The 16409-nt window shown below is 47.8% G+C and overlaps 3 protein-coding genes across 3 annotated transcripts; 2 read left to right on the forward strand and 1 right to left on the reverse strand.

The window, feature by feature from the left end:
- Positions 1-317: 317 nt before the first annotated feature.
- Positions 318-2175, forward strand: OVOL3 (ovo like zinc finger 3; the record flags this gene model as incomplete). Its single annotated transcript, XM_079117379.1, has 4 exons — positions 318-434; positions 510-574; positions 1289-1490; positions 1967-2175. The coding sequence occupies exons 1-4, from the start codon at positions 341-343 to the stop codon at positions 2173-2175; spliced, it is 570 nt and encodes a 189-aa protein (XP_078973505.1). The 5' UTR covers positions 318-340.
- A 54-nt stretch (positions 2176-2229) lies between these two features.
- On the reverse strand, positions 2230-3991 carry POLR2I (RNA polymerase II subunit I). Its single transcript, XM_079117380.1, has 7 exons — positions 3864-3991; positions 3377-3479; positions 3245-3299; positions 2880-2953; positions 2713-2787; positions 2558-2609; positions 2230-2330 (listed from the first exon to the last, which is right to left on the reverse strand). The coding sequence occupies exons 2-7, from the start codon at positions 3433-3435 to the stop codon at positions 2268-2270; spliced, it is 378 nt and encodes a 125-aa protein (XP_078973506.1). The 5' UTR covers positions 3436-3479; positions 3864-3991; the 3' UTR covers positions 2230-2267.
- Positions 3992-4029: 38 nt separating this feature from the next.
- Positions 4030-14299, forward strand: TBCB (tubulin folding cofactor B). The gene is made up of 6 exons (XM_079117378.1): positions 4030-4298; positions 4679-4822; positions 9777-9873; positions 10817-11008; positions 12959-13031; positions 13196-14299. Exons 1-6 carry the CDS (start codon positions 4185-4187, stop codon positions 13308-13310), a joined length of 735 nt encoding a protein of 244 aa, XP_078973504.1. The 5' UTR covers positions 4030-4184; the 3' UTR covers positions 13311-14299.
- Positions 14300-16409: the final 2110 nt, after the last annotated feature.

Below are 16409 nucleotides of genomic sequence, written 5' to 3' on the forward strand. Positions count from 1 at the left end.
TCTCCGTCCCCCAGAGCTGTCTAGGATCTTTTCCCCATGCTTGGTCCTCTCTCTCTCAGTCTTATTGCTTCCCACCTACTGTTTATCTGTCTCTGGAGGCTGGAGTTCCCTCAGGAACCTGGCCTACAAAAAGGGGGATGAATGGCAGGCCTTGGGTACAGGTAACTAGAGCCAGCAAAGTCTACTCCCTGGGTTCGTCACAAAATTTGCATAGAGAAAGAGGTTCCTCCATGGCATCCCCCTCCCTTCCCACCTGGGATAGTTGCCCTGGGCTGAGGTCTGACAGCAGGTGGAGGAGGAAACTCTGCATGTGAGGAACCATCTCTCCATTCCCGAGGTGATGCCTCGAGTCTTCCTGGTCAGGAGTCGGCGTCCACAACCACCTAACTGGGGCCACCTGCCTGACCAGCTCCGGGGAGATGCCTATGTTCCAGGTGGGCTCCTCACTGTGCCTGGGGATGAGGGGCCGGGGAAGAGGCAAGGCATCACCACCATGTTTCTCTCCTCAGACTGCAGCAGCCTGGCAGTGCCACCCGCACAACATCCTTCTCGCCTTGGGGACCCTTGGGCAGCGGTGAGTCTGCAGCTGACCCACAGACCCCAGTTGTTTTGCCCCTTACTCCTGGTCGTGTTTGCATGTGCCCTTCAACCTCAAGATGTTTTCTCTCCTGGGAATGCTACTCCTTATCCTCGAATGAGCTCAGTTAGGTCTCAATTAAGCCCCATATTCCCAGGGTAGACAGCTGCAGACGGTGCCCCAGAGATTATCTATGTCCAAGCGGGGCAGAAAAGGATTCCAGGAAACAAGTGGATGGTGGTTGATTTTTATGTCAGAACATGGGACAAGGTGATAAGAGGATGGGAACTAAGGGACACTGGCTTCTCTCAGGAGTATTTCAGCTGTGCATGCAAGAATGAAAGAACTAGCCAGAATGCAAATGTGATAAAGGTTATTTCAGTATTTATTGTGAGCCAGGTACTGAGCATTTAGCAATGGTAAGATAAAAATCCACTTTAATGGATCTTAATTTCTGGTGTGGGCTGAGGACAGACATAAGACTAAGAAAGTATGTTGGAAGATGACATTTGCTATAGAGAAATGCCAAGCAAGGTAAGAGTGATGGGATTTGGTTAGGAAAGGCCTTGGCGAGAGGGTGGCATGTGTTTGCACTGATCAGACTCCAGCCTTCCTCATCCTGTGCTTCTGGGTACTTCATACTTAAATACCAAGTAACAAAGGCTGGGCAGGGTCCAGTTGGAGATGCTAACTTCTGCATCCTTTTGGCAGCCCATGCAGGGAACCCTGACCTCTGCTCCCAGGGGCCCTGGGACACTTGGCTGCCCTCTCTGCCCCAAGGCCTTCCCACTGCAGCGCATGCTGACTCGGCACCTCAAGTGCCACAGTCCCGCTCGCCGCCACGTGTGCCGCTGTTGTGGCAAGGGCTTTCACGATGCCTTCGATCTCAAACGCCACATGAGGACTCACACTGGTGAGCAGTGGCAAGAACTGGGAGGAGCTTCTGGGCCAGGCGGGATGGTGACAGAACGAAGGCAGGTGCCCTGAATGTGAAATTCCCAGTGTTTATGTACCTAGGGTAGGGACACCAGTAACAGGAGGCTTGAGACGTGATGCACCTCAGACCCCAGCAAGTAAGTGCAAGGTGATGCCACAGTAGGGTCTGGTGGTGGAGAGATTATGGCCACAGAATTCAGGTCCCGGATTGCAGGGTGCTAATGAACACCTCTCACCTTTGTCCCTAGGGTAAGGAATTTTCTAGGGAGTTATGGTGGTCACAGGGGTCTGGCCCATGTTTGTACTGGGGGGGAGGGGGGAGCAAATGGGTCATAAATAGAAGCTTGATGAGTTTGGAATAGGGACAGGAAATGCTCAATTTTGGAGAGCAAGGTGGCAAACCTTTAGTTGTACGGCCATTTCCCTGCCCAACTCTACGCCTCCTTTTCACAGGAATCCGGCCATTCCGTTGTGGAGCCTGTGGTAAAGCATTTACCCAGCGATGCTCCCTGGAAGCACATCTCGCCAAGGTGCACGGGCAGCCGGCCAGCTATGCTTACCGTGAGCGCAGGGAGAAGCTGCACGTGTGTGAGGACTGTGGATTCACCAGTTCACGGCCCGATGCCTATGCACAGCACCGCACCCTGCATGGGGCCACCTGAGTGAGACTGTACTAGCATCCTGCCCGTGAAGCAAATAAACACAGGAAACACACAAACAGAACCTGGCATTTATTATAATAAAGAGGGAGGGGTCACTCGGTCCAGCGGTGGCCACAGTGTGGGGCAGTGCATACATAGTACAGGCGCATGGCGTCCTGGCAGAAAGGATGCATGGTTAGAAGGGTCTGGAGCCTGGGAAGTACAGCATAGGACCCTCCACCCAGCAGGGCCTCATCCGAAAAGAAAAGCCAAGGGAACTTTCCCAATTGTAAGGGTACACACAGCCCAGGACTCAGGGAAGGGCAGGATTCCCAATATTGATAGCTCCGACCACAGGAAAGGACCAAGCCCCAGGTTCCCAGGAAACTTTGCTGCCACTCACCTCAGCCCGGGCACTATGTGACTGGAAGAACACCGCCTCCTTGTGGCCGCACCTGAAGGAATGGTACAGTCATTCAGTTTAATACCTTTCCCACCTCCCTCCGGCACCCAGTAGGGCAAGCCATGCTCCCGCCCCAATGCCAGGTGCGCGCTCACTTCTGGCATGGGTGGTCCTCGGTCCGCGGCAATGTGGGGTCTTGGGACACATCAGCAATGATCTGGGTCAGTTCGCTGCAGGAATGCGGAGGTGAATAAATATGCTCAGACTGGGCCTCATAAGACAACAAACACCCTTGCCCCCAGTCCCTGGTCACGACACTCACTCCACTTCGTGCGTGATTTTGTTGACGTAGATGCAGCTGTTATCGGCTTCCTGCTGGTAATCACAATTCCGGCACTGCGAGAGAGCGAATGTGGCGGGAAGCAGGGGACAGATCACCAAGAGATTGGGGGTGACCAAAAGGAATGGGAGGGTAGGGAGATTGCCCGGAGGGATGACTACGGGCAGGATGGAGTCTGAAGGTTAGTCACCTCCGGGATGGACAAGACAAGAAAGTGATAGCAGGCGAGACCAGTACACCTCGGAAGCGAACAGGGAGTGTATGTGTCATACAGAGTAGCACGAAGTCATGAGGGGAAGCGGTGGGCGGCTGGAGACCTCGGGGGAGGCCTGCAAGCTCGCACTCACCGCATAAAGCAGAATGCGGTTCTCCTTGTCTTCCTTGGGGTACAACATGTTGTTACTGTAGGGAGGGGGAAGTCAGAGGTCAGCCCTTGAGCCAGTCCTTGTTCCCCTTCCGCACCTGCTTCCCCTTCTCACCATTCCTGGCAGAATCGAATACCCACGAAGCCCGGCTCGTAGGTCCCGTCTGGCTCCATGGCGACTCACTGCCCGCCAAGCCTTCTGCACTTGCTCCGCCTCGCTACAGGTCGCGGAAAGGGTCAGGCCAAGTAGCAGCGCCAAAGAGGGGCGGAGCCGCGCACGTGTACAAGCGGACGGTAGCCTGTGCTCGTCTCTCTAGGCGCTTAGGTTTGGCCGATTGCTTCCCTCGTTGTTTTTTTTTTTTTTTAATCCTATGGTAATTGCTTCTCTCGTTTTTTTTTTTTTTTTTTTTTTTTTTTTTTTAACTATCCTATGGTAATTGCTTCCAATTTCGGGACTTCGCCTCCCCAGCTTACAGAATACGATGGATATAGTACAAAACCCGAGAATATGATGCGCAAAGTAACCCCCAAGGTACTGGGCATAAATGGAAGAAGTCATCACTCTGTTTGGATCCAGGCCACTACACACGCGCAAAGCTTACCCTTCGCGGACCGGGACTCCTGCCAGTCCTTCCTCCCAGCTTCAGCCTCTGCCCGACCTGGCCGTTTCCCGTGCGGCTATTGGAAGAACTGTGAACTATGGAAGGCCTCTCGGGATTGGCTGGGTCTACCCAAGAATGAGGGAGAGGCCTCTTCCTGGCGGTGGAGAAGGGACGACGGCGATTGGTGGATCCTAAAAGCGGGAGCGTGTGGATTGGCCTGGTCCCGGAGCGGGGGGCGGGGCTGATATCCCAGAAGCAGCGGCGGCGGAGCCGGTGTGAGACGGCTGAACGGGGCTGCGGGTCACTGCAGGGCGCGGCGAAATGGAGGTGGCGGGGATATCAGCGCCCACAGTGACTGTTTTCATCAGCAGCTCCCTCAACAGCTTCCGCTCTGAGAAGCGGTACAGCCGGAGTCTCACCATCGCAGAGTTCAAGGTGTGGCTGGAGGGCGGGGTCTAGAGGGGTGGGGCAAAGAAAATGCGGGGTTTCCCGAAGATGGGGAGGGTACTGAAGGTAGGGGGCGGGGCTAGAGATCTCTGATGTTGCAGAAACTGGGGACCCGACTCTGCAGATGGGGCCAGAGAGAATCTGAGATTCCAGGGAGTAGGGGCGGGGCCAGAGAAAAAATAGATGCTCCAGAAGGTAGGAGTAAGAGCAGAGGAGGTGGGGCCGGCAAGGCCCCTCAGGACCCCCTCCGCCCTGGGTGGTGGGGTCTTTTGGAGAAGCCAGGATGGGGTGATGGTTGCTGTTAGGAGGAGGCGGAGCCTCAGGGCAGATGATGGGATCTCTGACATCCTTTCTCCTCATTCCCACAGTGTAAACTGGAGCTGGTGGTGGGCAGTCCTGCTTCGTGCATGGAACTGGAGCTCTATGGAGTTGATGACAAATTCTACAGCAAGTTGGATCAGGAGGATGCACTGCTGGGCTCCTATCCTGTAGACGATGGCTGCCGCATCCACGTGAGGCCACCCTAGCTGGGAATCCCATACCTCGTTCATTCATTTGTCAACAAATATTTGCTATGCTTTGCCCTGTGTAATAACCCATGTAGGCTCTATTCTCATGGTGTCCCAAGTCCAGTACAGACAGACACTAATAGATGGTGGCAGTTCATAGTGGTCTGGGCTAGGATAGTGAAAGCTCAGGGAACTGGGGGTACCCAGAAATGATGCTTGACTCCACCTGGAAGTTTCAAAAAGAGCTTTCTGGAAGAAGGCACATTTGAGCAAAGGGGTCGAAGGGGCATGCCAAGTGTCCATCCAAAAAGTGTAGAGTTCTAGAGCATAAGGTGAGCCACTGTGAGCAATACAGCTAGACAAATTGGGAGAAGCTGGAACACAGAGGATGTCCTTGTGCCAGTGTTGTTCTTTCTCTCCTCAACATTTTCCTCTCCCACCTGTCTTCACCTGCCACATTGCTCCTTAGACATCCCAGGTGAACTCTACTTTAGGGCCTTTGCATGTGCTGTATTATATGTATTATATTTTCTCCATGAATAATTATCTCTTTATATGTCCACATGGCTTCCCCCTTCCTTCTTATATTTATTTAAAATGTCATATTTTGCCTGGCAAGATGACATGTGCCTGTAATATCAGCAACTCTGGAGGCTGAAGCAGGAGGATCGCAAGTTCAAGAGCAGCCTCAGCAATTTAGTGAGGCCCCTTAGCAATTTAGTGAGACCCTGTCGCAAAATTAGTAAATAAAAAGGGTTGGGGATATAGCTCCGTGGTAAAGTGCCCCTAGGTTCAGTCCCCAGTACCAAAAATAAGGTCACATTTCAAGTGACACCTTTGCCTGCCTAAAATGGAATTATAATTTCATCCCTTCCCCCCTTTTTGTTCTGTATTTTAGATTTTTTAATTTTTTGTTTTGACACAGGGTCTTACTAAGTTGTCCATCTGGCTTTGAACTTGGAATCCTCCTCCCTCAGCCTCCCAAGGAGCTTGGATTACAGATGTATTGCCATTGCATCCAGCTGTATTTCAAATTTTTGCTCTTAGTTCATTTCACCCTCTGACATACACTGGATTTTTCTCATTTGTCTGGTTTATTTTGTCTCCCTAATTTGAGTGTCCAGGAGAGTGGAAATTTTCATCTCTCTGGTTCATTGCTGTGTCCCCAGCATCTGGAACAATGCGTGGCACAGAGGATACTCAGTGAATCATTGTTGAATGATGAATTGACTCCATAAGACCAGGAAGCCAAGTACAGGGGCACACACCTGTATCCCAGCAACTTGGGAGGCTGAGGCAGGAGGATTGCAAGTTCAAGGCCAACCTCAGCAACTTAGTAAGACCCTGTCCCAAAATAAAAAATAAAAAGATCTGAGGATGTCGCCCCCCCCCAAAAAAAAAAAGACCAAGAAGATCGTATGATTATTCCCATTTTGTAGAAGACAAAACTCAGCTTCATGATGAAATTTACTTTCTTAAGCATGAACTGTTGATGGAACTTTTCCTTTGTTCATGTGCCCATAGTACTGGTTATTTATTTTCTGTTCTTTGTTATTCAGTAATTGTTCATTGAACATCTATATTGTGCCAGCAGTATACTGTGAATCATATCTGAGGAGGTCCCTGTTTTAGCTGTGTTCAGTGTGTGATGTAGATGTTAGCCAAATGCTCACAGGAGCAAATATGAAAGGTCAGTTTTAGATGAGGGCCTTGCAGGAGATCCTGGAGCTGGCAGACACTCTGCTGGCATATCGACCCATCAGTGAGGTCTGGGAGGATTCCTGGAGCAGGTGCTGCTTGATCAGAGACCTACAGAAAAGGGGAAAAGGTGCTGCAGCAGGAGGGCACAGCACATGCAAACACCCTGAGGTGGGAGGGAGCACAGTGGGTGCCAGGGACTGTGGGGGAAGGAAGTAGGAGCTGGGAAGGAACCTGAACCTGCTCTGATTCAGGTGTTCACGGGCTGCCTTGGACTGCAGGTAGGGAGCAGACTGGGGGACAGAAGGAGCAGGAGACCAGGAAGAGGCTGCTACAAGAGTCCAGATGAAGTCATGAGGCTAGGACTATGGTGGGTGTGAGTCGGGACTCTGCTGGGCCCACCGAACTGAGACTTGGGGCTGACCAGGCAGCCACAGCCTAGGGATGCAAGCGAGTCATTCATGAGGGTTTCACACCCATGTGATTCAGGAATCTCCCAGGCCACAAGGACAGTGTCCCAGAGTTGGAACCTCTGGGAATTTTTTTTTTTTTTTTTTTTTTTTTTTTTGTAAAATTCCTTTTCTGTTGGTAAATATCAGTTGCATGCACTGCTTAAAATAATAGATCTTCAAACTTTAAAAACTTCATGACAGAGGGAATAGATTCTTAGTGATCCTTGACCCAGAGGTAAGGACCATTTTCATTTTGCCATGTTCCTAGTGGTTTAGGCCAAACACTTTGGAGTTGTCCTTGATCCCTCTCTTTCCCTCTCTCCCACATCCCATCTGTCACAAACCCTGTTGATGCCACCTACAAAATCATCCAAAATCTAAATCCTTCCCCTACTCTCACTATACTCACCCTGGTCCAGCCTGCACCCCCTCTCACCTGGACACCCCGGGAGCCTCCTCCCTGGCCTCGCTGCTCCCATCCCTACCCCAGCAGTCTGCAGCAGAGGGAACCTGTGAACCCCTGGGCCATATGAGAGCCATCTGCACCGCACTCCAGGTAAAACCCAAAGTCTACAATGATCTGTTGTCTTGCCCGTTCTCCCACTAGCTCCCTTCACTGCGCCCACACTGACCTCTCCTCCTCCAGAAGGTTAAGGATGTGTCTGACTCTGGCTTTCACACCTGCTGCTGCTCCTCATCCTTCAGGCTTTGGCTCAGACATCCCCTCCTTTTGTTTTGTTTTTTTTTTTTTTTGCAGTGCTGAGGATTGAACCCAGGGCCTTGTGCTTGCGAGGCAAGCACTCTACCAACTGAGCTATATCCCCAGCCCCATCCCCTCCTTTTGAAAGCCTGCCCTGACCACCTTCCCATGCTCCTTTATCTTCTTTCTTTGTTATCTTTTTCTCTCCAGCCCTGGCCATCAAGTGGTATTTAGTACATGTATCTGAAACACCATGTCGTGGTGGCTGGTCCCCTGCCGCCACCATGCTACCAGCAGAATAAGCACTGCCTGACCGGAGAGGTTATCAATTTTTTTTTTTTAATTTATTTTTATTGTAAACAAATGGGATACATGTTGTTTCAGTTTGTACATGGAGTAACAGCATACCATTTGCATAATCATACATTTACATAGGGTAATGATGTTTGATTCATTCTGTTATTTTTTCCTTCCCCTCCACCCCTCCCACCTCTCTTTTCTCTCTATACAGTCCCTCCTTCCTCCATTCTTGCCCCCCTCTCATCCCCCATTATGTGTCATCATCTGCTTATCAGTAAGATCATTCACCTTTTGGATTTTTGAGATTGGCTTATCTCACCATGATATTCTCCAATTTCATCCATTTGCCTGCAAATGCCATAATTTTATTATTCTTTATGGCTGAGTAATATTCCATTGTATATATATATATATATATACCACAGTTTCTTTATCCATTCATCAATTGAAGGACATCTAGGTTGGTTCCACAATCTGGCTATTGTGAATTGAGCAGCTATGAACATTGATGTGGCTGTATCTCTGTAGTATGCTGATTTTAAGTCCTTTGGGTATAGGCCGAGGAGTGGGATAGCTGGGTCAAATGGTAGGTCCATTCTAAGTTTTCTAAGGAATCTCCACACTGCTTTCCAGAGTGGCTGCACTAATTTGCAGTCCCACCAGCAATGTATGAGTGTACCTTTTTTCCCACATCCTCTCCAACACCTATTGTTGCTTGTATTCTTGATAATCACCATTCTAATTGGGGAGAGATGGAATCTTAGTGTAGTTTTGATTTCCATTTCTCTTATTACTAAAGATGTTGAACATTTTTTCATATGTTTGTTGATTGCTTGTACATCTTGTTCTGTGAAGTGTCTGTTCATTTCCTTAGCCCATTTGTTGATTGAGTTATTTGTATTCTTGGTGTAGAGTTTTTTGAGTTCTTTATATATTCTAGAAATTAGTGCTCTATCTGAAGTATGAGTGGCAAAGATATTTTCCCACTCTGTAGGCTCTCTCTTCGCATTGCTGATAGTTTCCTTTGCTGAAAGAAAGCTATTTAGTTTGAATCTATCCCAGTTATTGATTCTTGCTTTTATTTCTTGTGCTATGGGAGTCCTGTTAAGGAAGTCTGATCCTAAGCCAAAAAGGTGAAGATTTGGACCTACTTTTTCTTCTATAAGATGCAAGGTCTCTGGTCTGATTTTGAGGTCCTTGATCCATTGTGAGTTGATTTTTGTGCAGGGTGAGAGATAGGGGTTTAGTTTCATTCTGTTGCATATGGATTTCCAGTTTTCCCAGCACCATTTGTTGAGGTTATCTATTTTTACACCACATTCCCAGTGCCCAGCTCAGAGCCTACTGTGAGCCTTTGGAGCGAGTGGTTGAATATTTGGAATAGCCCAAGAAGAGGGGTTCTGGAGATTGGGGCCATCCTGGGAAGGTCCCAGAGTCCCAGAGAGGACAAATGTACTGCCTAGAGGGCTATGAGCCAGGTCTGATCTCTGCAGTTAGATTCAGTGACTTCAGGGCCATCAGTGATATGGATGCTAGTGTGTAGGGTACATCTAGGGGCAATGCAGCCTCCAAGGGTTTGGATGGGGATTAGAAAGGGGATATGGCCAGGGCCCTGGGTTCGATCCCCAGCACCGCGAAAAAAAAAAAAAGAAAGGGGTATGGCCTGTGTAGATACCTACTCTTGTCCCTCCTCCTGGGCTCAGGAAAAACAGGAGTGTGTAGAATGCTCTAGCATGCAGCTGCACGCCAGCATCCCAGGCTTTCCTGGCTTGACTGATACCTGCTGACCCCCCTCTCCTCACCACAGGTCATTGACCACAGTGGTGCCCGCCTTGGAGAGTATGAGGACGTGTCCAAAGTGGAAAAATTCGAGCTCTCACAAGAAGCCTATGACCAGAGGCAAGGTACAGAACACATGGGATGGAGTGGGCGAGGGCGTGTGGGGCCAGTAGGAATGCCTGTGTAGTGCTCAGCCAGGTGGGAGAGAGAGGGCCACCACAGTGAGTCAGTAGTTGGGGAGAGGGCTTGGGAAGATGAAGGAAGGGGTGAGGTTGATAGTGGTGACATATGAAGGCATGGGACAGCAGTTGGGCATGGGGTGGGAATGGGAACTTAGAGTGGGGACTCAGGTATGGGGGTGCAGATGAGGGCCCAGGAAGGTGAAGGGGGCCTGTGGGGAGTGCAGGAGGCTGGTTTGTGGGGGACAGTCAGGGCCAGATGGAGGCATGGGGTGGGGCAGATGGGGTATAGGGACAGAATGTAGTGGGCCATGGAGAGGACAGAGCAGAATGGCAGTCAGTGCAGGCATCTGCTGATGGATCAGAATGTGTGGTGGGACTGGGTGAAGGTGAACGTGAGACTGGAGGGATATGTAAGAAGATGGGGTCATGTTGCTAGGCATGTTGGCACATACATAATCCCAGTGATCCAGGAGGCGGAGGCAGGAGAATTGCAAGTTTGACACCAGCCTCAGCAAATGGAGAACCTATCTCAAAAAATAAAAAAGACTGGGATGTGGCTCAGTGATAAAGCAGTGCCCCTGGGTTAATTCCTCTGTACTGAGAAAAAAAAAAAAGAAGAAGAAGAAGAAGAAGAAGATGGGGTCATGTGAAGGACTGGAGGTGGGTGGCATCCTTTTAGCTTAGTTTCTAGATTGTAGGGAGACCCCAGGAGTCATGGGGAAAGGCCAAAGCTATGGTCGGAGACTTGAGCTTGGAGACAGCTTTCTGACACTTAGAAGAAATAACTCCATGAATATTGACCCCTTGTGGCTGGAATGTTATCTGAAGAGGCCAGAGACACAGTCCCAGAGACCAGGTCTGACCCTGTCCCCCACCTTGCCCACAGACACAGTTCGCTCCTTTCTGAAGCGCAGCAAGCTAGGCCGATACAGTGAAGAGGAGCGAGCACAGCAAGAAGCCGAGACCAACCAGCGCCTCACCGAGGAGAAGGCCCAAGCCAGCACCATTTCTGTGGGCAGCCGCTGTGAGGTGCGGGCACCTGGACAGGCCTGTCGCCGGGGCACTGTCATGTATGTAGGTATGTAGCTCACAGGATTCCTGGATCCCAAGGCTGGGAGAGAGACCATTCATTCATTCGGTAGAGTCTCTGAGACCTTATGCTTTGTCCTGAGGTAGTCAGTGTCAGGGACCTATTATTCAAGGAGATTCCAATCCAGCAGGGAAGAGAGACCCATCAGCTGACAGTGACAACCCAGAGCATTGATGGTGGGGAAATAAGGTACACAGATAAAATTCATAGATCATACAACTCACTCATTTAAGTGCATAGTTCACTAGTTTTTAGTATGTTGAGAGAATTGTGCCACCGTCACCTTAGTCAATTTTGAATCTTTCCATTACCTCCACAAGAAATCCTATAACCATTATCAACCTTTCCCCATTCCTGAAACTTTACCTCCCCAGCCCTAGCCCACCACTAATCTATATTCTGTGTAGATTTGCCTTTCTGGATGTTTCCTATGAAAAGAATCATAAATATGCAGTCCTTGGATGTATTCACATAACAGTGTTTTCAAGGTTCACCCATATTGTGCATGTATCAGTACTTTGCATTATACAGATATACTATGTTTTATTTATTCATTCATCAGTTGATGAACATTTGGGTCATTTCCACTCTTTGGTTATTATGAATTATGCTGTTATGAACATTCTTGTATAGTAAGCTTTTGCATGGACATGTTCTCATTTCTCTATACCTGAGAGTAGAATCTGTGTCATATGGTAATTCTATGTTTAACCTTTTGAGGAACTGCCAGACTTTTCCACAGCGGCTGTGCCATTTTATATTTCCACCAGCAGAGTTCCAATTTCTTCACATCTTCACCCACACAATTATTATCTATCATTTTTATTCTAGTTATTCTGATGGGTGTGAAGTAGACATCATGTTTTTGATTTGCATCTTTTTGATAGCTAATGATGTTGAGCATCATTTCATGTCTTCTTGGCCATTGGTACATTTTCTTTGGAGAAATGTCTCGTCCGTTCCTTTGCCCAATTTTTAATAGGGTTGTTTTGCTTTTTGTTGTTGACTGTGCATAATTTCCTAGGATTGCCCTAACCAGGTACTACACATAGAGTGACAACAGAAATAGATTTCTCAGAGCTCTTTCTGGAGACTAGAAGTTCAAGGTCAAATGTCAGTGTTTATTCTGAGGCCTCTCAGAGGGGTGGCAGTGCCATCCCCCCTTAGGTTTTTCTGTGTCTGGAGGTACTAGGGATTGAACTAAGGGTACTCTACTACTGAGCCACATCCCCAATACTTTTTTGTTTGTTTTGAGACAAGGTCTTGCTGAGTTGCTGAGGCTTACCTTGAATGTGCAGTTCTCCTGCCTCAGCCTCTCAAGTCACTGGGATCACAGGCATGTACAACCAAAACCAGCTCCCTTAGGTTTTACAAAGACCTCTTGGTGCTTGGTGTGGTGGTGCATGCCTGTAATCCCAGCGGGTTGGGAAGCTGAGGCAGGAGGATCACCAGTTCAAAGCCAGCATCAGCAACTTAGTGAGGCCCTAAGAACTTAGTGAGACCCTGTCTCTAAATAAAATTTTAAGAAAAGGGACTGGGCATGTTTCTCAGTGGTTAAGCACCCCTGGGTTCAATCCTGGTACCAAAAAAAAAAAACCCCAAAACCTCTTGGCTAGGGGTGCTGAGTGAATAGGGGCAGGGGTGGGAGCAAGGAGATCAGCAAAGCTGCTACCATCTCAGTCCAACAGAAGATCGAGGTGGTGCTGGGTGGAAGCAATCTAGGTAGCAAGGAGTGGTTTTAGGGTTGGGGATGTAGCTCAGTTTGTAGAGTGCTTGCCTAGCATGCACAAAGTCCTGGGTTCAATCCCCAGAATGCAAATTAAAAAAAAAAAAAAAAAAAGGAGTGGTTTTCACCAGTACAGGCTTTCTTTGATGAGCAAGCACAGATTCCTCGTGAGCTGTGTCCAGAGGTTTCATCAGGATTTCTCCTCTGGGCAGGACTCACAGATTTCAAGCCCGGCTACTGGATTGGTGTTCGCTATGATGAGCCACTAGGGAAAAACGATGGCAGGTAACTGTTCTCATTGAGACATCTGTGTATGTATGTCTGTGAATGCTTATGTGAACATGTATGTGTAGTTCCACACGGGCTACTGATGAGCCTGTCTATATTGTCATTTTGAGTGGGAGCCCTATGAGATCTTTTGACCACTGCCTCCCCATCATGTTCTGCAGTGTGAATGGAAAACGATACTTCGAATGCCAGCCCAAGTACGGAGCCTTCGTCAAGCCATCAGTTGTGACAGTGGGGGATTTCCCGGAGGAAGACTATGGGTTGGACGAGATGTGACATCCAGGGAAGGGCATCTCCCTGTTCCAGTTCCTATCTCAGCCACTCATTGCCCCTTCCTATGTGTGTGCCCCTGGCCCTCTGCTCCTGACCTCATTTTAATTTTATTCACCTTTTTCCCTCCCATTGATTTTAGAGATTTGTACATTAAATGCATCAGAAACCCGGGAAGTATGTGGAGAACTCTTATGATTTTGGAAGCAACTGAGAGCAGCTGGGTAAATGAGAATTAAATAAGGACCTAGGCAAAGCCAAGTTTGGGTAGGATGAAGGCTTTATCCTTGGTTTTTTTTTTTTTTTTTTTTCTGGTTACTGGGGTTTGAACTCACGAGTGTTCTACCACTGAGCTGCATCCACAGACCGTTATATTTTTTTTAATTTTGAGACACAGAGTCTCACTAAGTTGCTTAGGGCCTTGCTAAGTTGCTGAGGTTAGCCTTGAACTTGTGATCCTCCTGCCTCAGCCTCCCTGGTCACAGGGATTACAGGCATACATTGGCACTCAGCAAGCCTTTATCCTTCAAGTGATAGCTAAAGGCCTGTGAAATGATTGTTCTTTGTCCTTTGCTATTTCATATAATGTTTTGCAACTTTAACAAAGAGTCCCCAAATAATAGTGTCTTAAACAAGATGAGAGTGTAATTCTTTTTCATACAAAGTCTCATGCAGCCAGGCATAGTAGTGCACACCTATAATATCACTATAATTCCAGCGACTCAGGAGACTGAGGCAGGAGAATTTCTAGTTCAAGGTTCAGCAACTTAGCGAGGCCCTAAGCAACTTAGTGAGAACCTGCCTCAAAAAATAAAAAGTTACGGGCTGGGAATATAGCTCAGTTGGTAGAGTGCTTGCCTCATGAGCATAAGGCCCTGGGTTCAATCCCCAGCACAGCAAAAATAAATAAATAAATAGTTATGGGAATATAGCTCAACAATAGAGCACTCCTGAGTTCAGTCACCAGTACCAAAAAAAATAAATATATTGGGGGCTGGGGGTTGTGACTCTAGCATGTGTGAGGCACTGGGTTCGATTCTTAGCACCACATATAAATAAATGAAAAAAATAAAAGGTCTATCAACATCTAAAAAAAAAAAGCTTATATATTGATCTCCCCACACCATATCAGGGCTGGTTTCCATCTCCTTGTGTCTTTTTTTTTTTTTTGGGTGCTGGGGATCAAACCCCAGGGCCTTGTGCTTACGAGGCAAGCACTGTACCGACTGAGCTATCTCCCCAACTCCTTCTTGTGTCTTGCTCTCCCTTCTACTCCTTACAGTTCCTACCTCATCTGCCATAACCATGATGAAGAAGAGAAGGGGAGGGGAGACCTTTGCCTTTCAGGAAGATGTAAAACTAAAATCTATCCCCAGTTCATTGGTCAGAATTTTTATACATTGCTACATGTGACTGCAAAGGAGTATGGGAAGTGTAGTCTTTATTTGGGGCAGCCATGTTCCCAGTCAACTGTCAGAAGTTCCTGTATAACAGAAGCAGGGAGACAGAAGGGATATTGAGGGCCAGCAAGTAATCCTGTCACTGTCCCTGTAGGTGGGAGACCTTACCTATTCACTTAGTATTTTAAAGAGGAAAGAAATCCACAGACTAGAAGTGACATGAAGCCTATCCTCACAGCATTATCAGAACCTGGCAGAGAATATCATATCCTTAGGCATGTGATGTGCACATGCAATCAGTGTGTTCTGGGGAACCTGAATTGTACTATGCATGTGTCTACTTGTGCAGTGATAACCCCTCATTAGTTCCTGGGAGGGACTCTTTGTAGGATGGCTATTAATTAGACTCTGCTTAATTATTGTAATTACTTAATTATAACTTCTGGAGACAGGGAAAGCAGCAGGGACAACTACAGTTAAGAGTGAGGTTAAACTGCCTGCAAGCCAAGGGAATCCTTGAGAAGCTGCTCACATCCCACATACAGCCTGATGTTATTCTGATGCCTGTCATCAAAGTACATGAACACAGTAAAGATACAGAAACACCTCAAACATCTGGATGCTCCCTCAAACACAGGACAGCCACTCAGACAAGAGAGTTCACATGCACCCAGTGTATACAGATTCTCACACACACTAGGGAGCCACACACACATACACACAAATCACTCAAAAGAGACTGACATCAAACACCTGCAAAGGATAGATACACTTACATACCTATACTTGCACCCACACAGAGATCAATAAAATTATCCATCTACAAAAAACAAAGTTGTTTTAGAAAAGGACCCCTAGACTTAGAACCCTTTCCTATCAAGGAGTTGTCAGAGCATTGGAGGAGGTGATCCCAGCTTCCCAACCACTACCTACAAGCAAGTTCACCTAGTGTGTCCAGAGAATAAGAATCAGCACTGAGGATCTGAGACTCACTTTAAAACTTGGCATCAGAGTACACCTCCATATGATGAGGCCAAAAGAAGGGGCAAGATGGTCATGAGCTCCCCATAACTCTGCTGATCACCCAAAAATCATACCTATGAGCTCCAAGTAAGGATCACAAGCATGAAGATTTGCCAAATTGAGGTGAAAGAGCTAGACAAACTTTCAAGGTGTGCTTTAACACTCCAGTTGTCAACATGGTAAACTGGCAATGGACAGGATCACGCTGATAATTTCCCAACTGGAAAACTAAACATGCTGTATGAAAGCTTGGGTCATAATTAGAGGTTAGAGACTTACTTTACAGAATGACCTGGTGCTTAAACTTTATGGTATAAGGGTGCCCACGGAAGATGGGGAATGGTGATCAATGTGTTGGCTTAAGGGCTGGAGTGTGTAGCTCAGTGGTAAACACCTGCGTAGCATGGCTAAGGCCCTGGGTTTCATCTCCTACACCACAAATAAAGTGTTGGCATGACACTGGATGCTGTAACAAATAACCTGCTTACACTCAGTCCCATGTAGGTGTTCTGAGTGATTGGTAGTGACTTCCATGTGGTTATTTACACTCCCAAATCCTATCTTGTGGCTCCACCATTTCTAGGGACTCAAAATTGTCAACTTTGTGCTGGCTAATGGGAGAAGACGGTGTGAAGTTTTACCATATTCTTAAAAAAAAGTCTGTCCCAGAAATGATCTGTGC

This window comes from Sciurus vulgaris, assembly GCF_902686455.1.
Source record: "Sciurus vulgaris genome assembly, chromosome: 17".
In the NCBI taxonomy this organism is placed as follows: Eukaryota; Metazoa; Chordata; class Mammalia; order Rodentia; family Sciuridae; genus Sciurus; species Sciurus vulgaris.

Coding starts and splice junctions, on each gene's coding strand:
- POLR2I (XM_079117380.1), bottom strand. CDS start 3,435: ATGGAGCCAGACGGGACCTACGAGCCGGGCTTCGTGGGTATTCGATTC. Junction 2,954..3,244: donor ACCGCATTCTGCTTTATGCG/GTGAGTGCGAGC, acceptor GCTCTCTCGCAG/TGCCGGAATTGTGATTACCA. Junction 2,610..2,712: donor GAGGACCACCCATGCCAGAA/GTGAGCGCGCAC, acceptor CCATTCCTTCAG/GTGCGGCCACAAGGAGGCGG.
- TBCB (XM_079117378.1), top strand. CDS start 4,185: ATGGAGGTGGCGGGGATATCAGCGCCCACAGTGACTGTTTTCATCAGC. Junction 4,299..4,678: donor TCACCATCGCAGAGTTCAAG/GTGTGGCTGGAG, acceptor TCATTCCCACAG/TGTAAACTGGAGCTGGTGGT. Junction 13,032..13,195: donor CTAGGGAAAAACGATGGCAG/GTAACTGTTCTC, acceptor CATGTTCTGCAG/TGTGAATGGAAAACGATACT.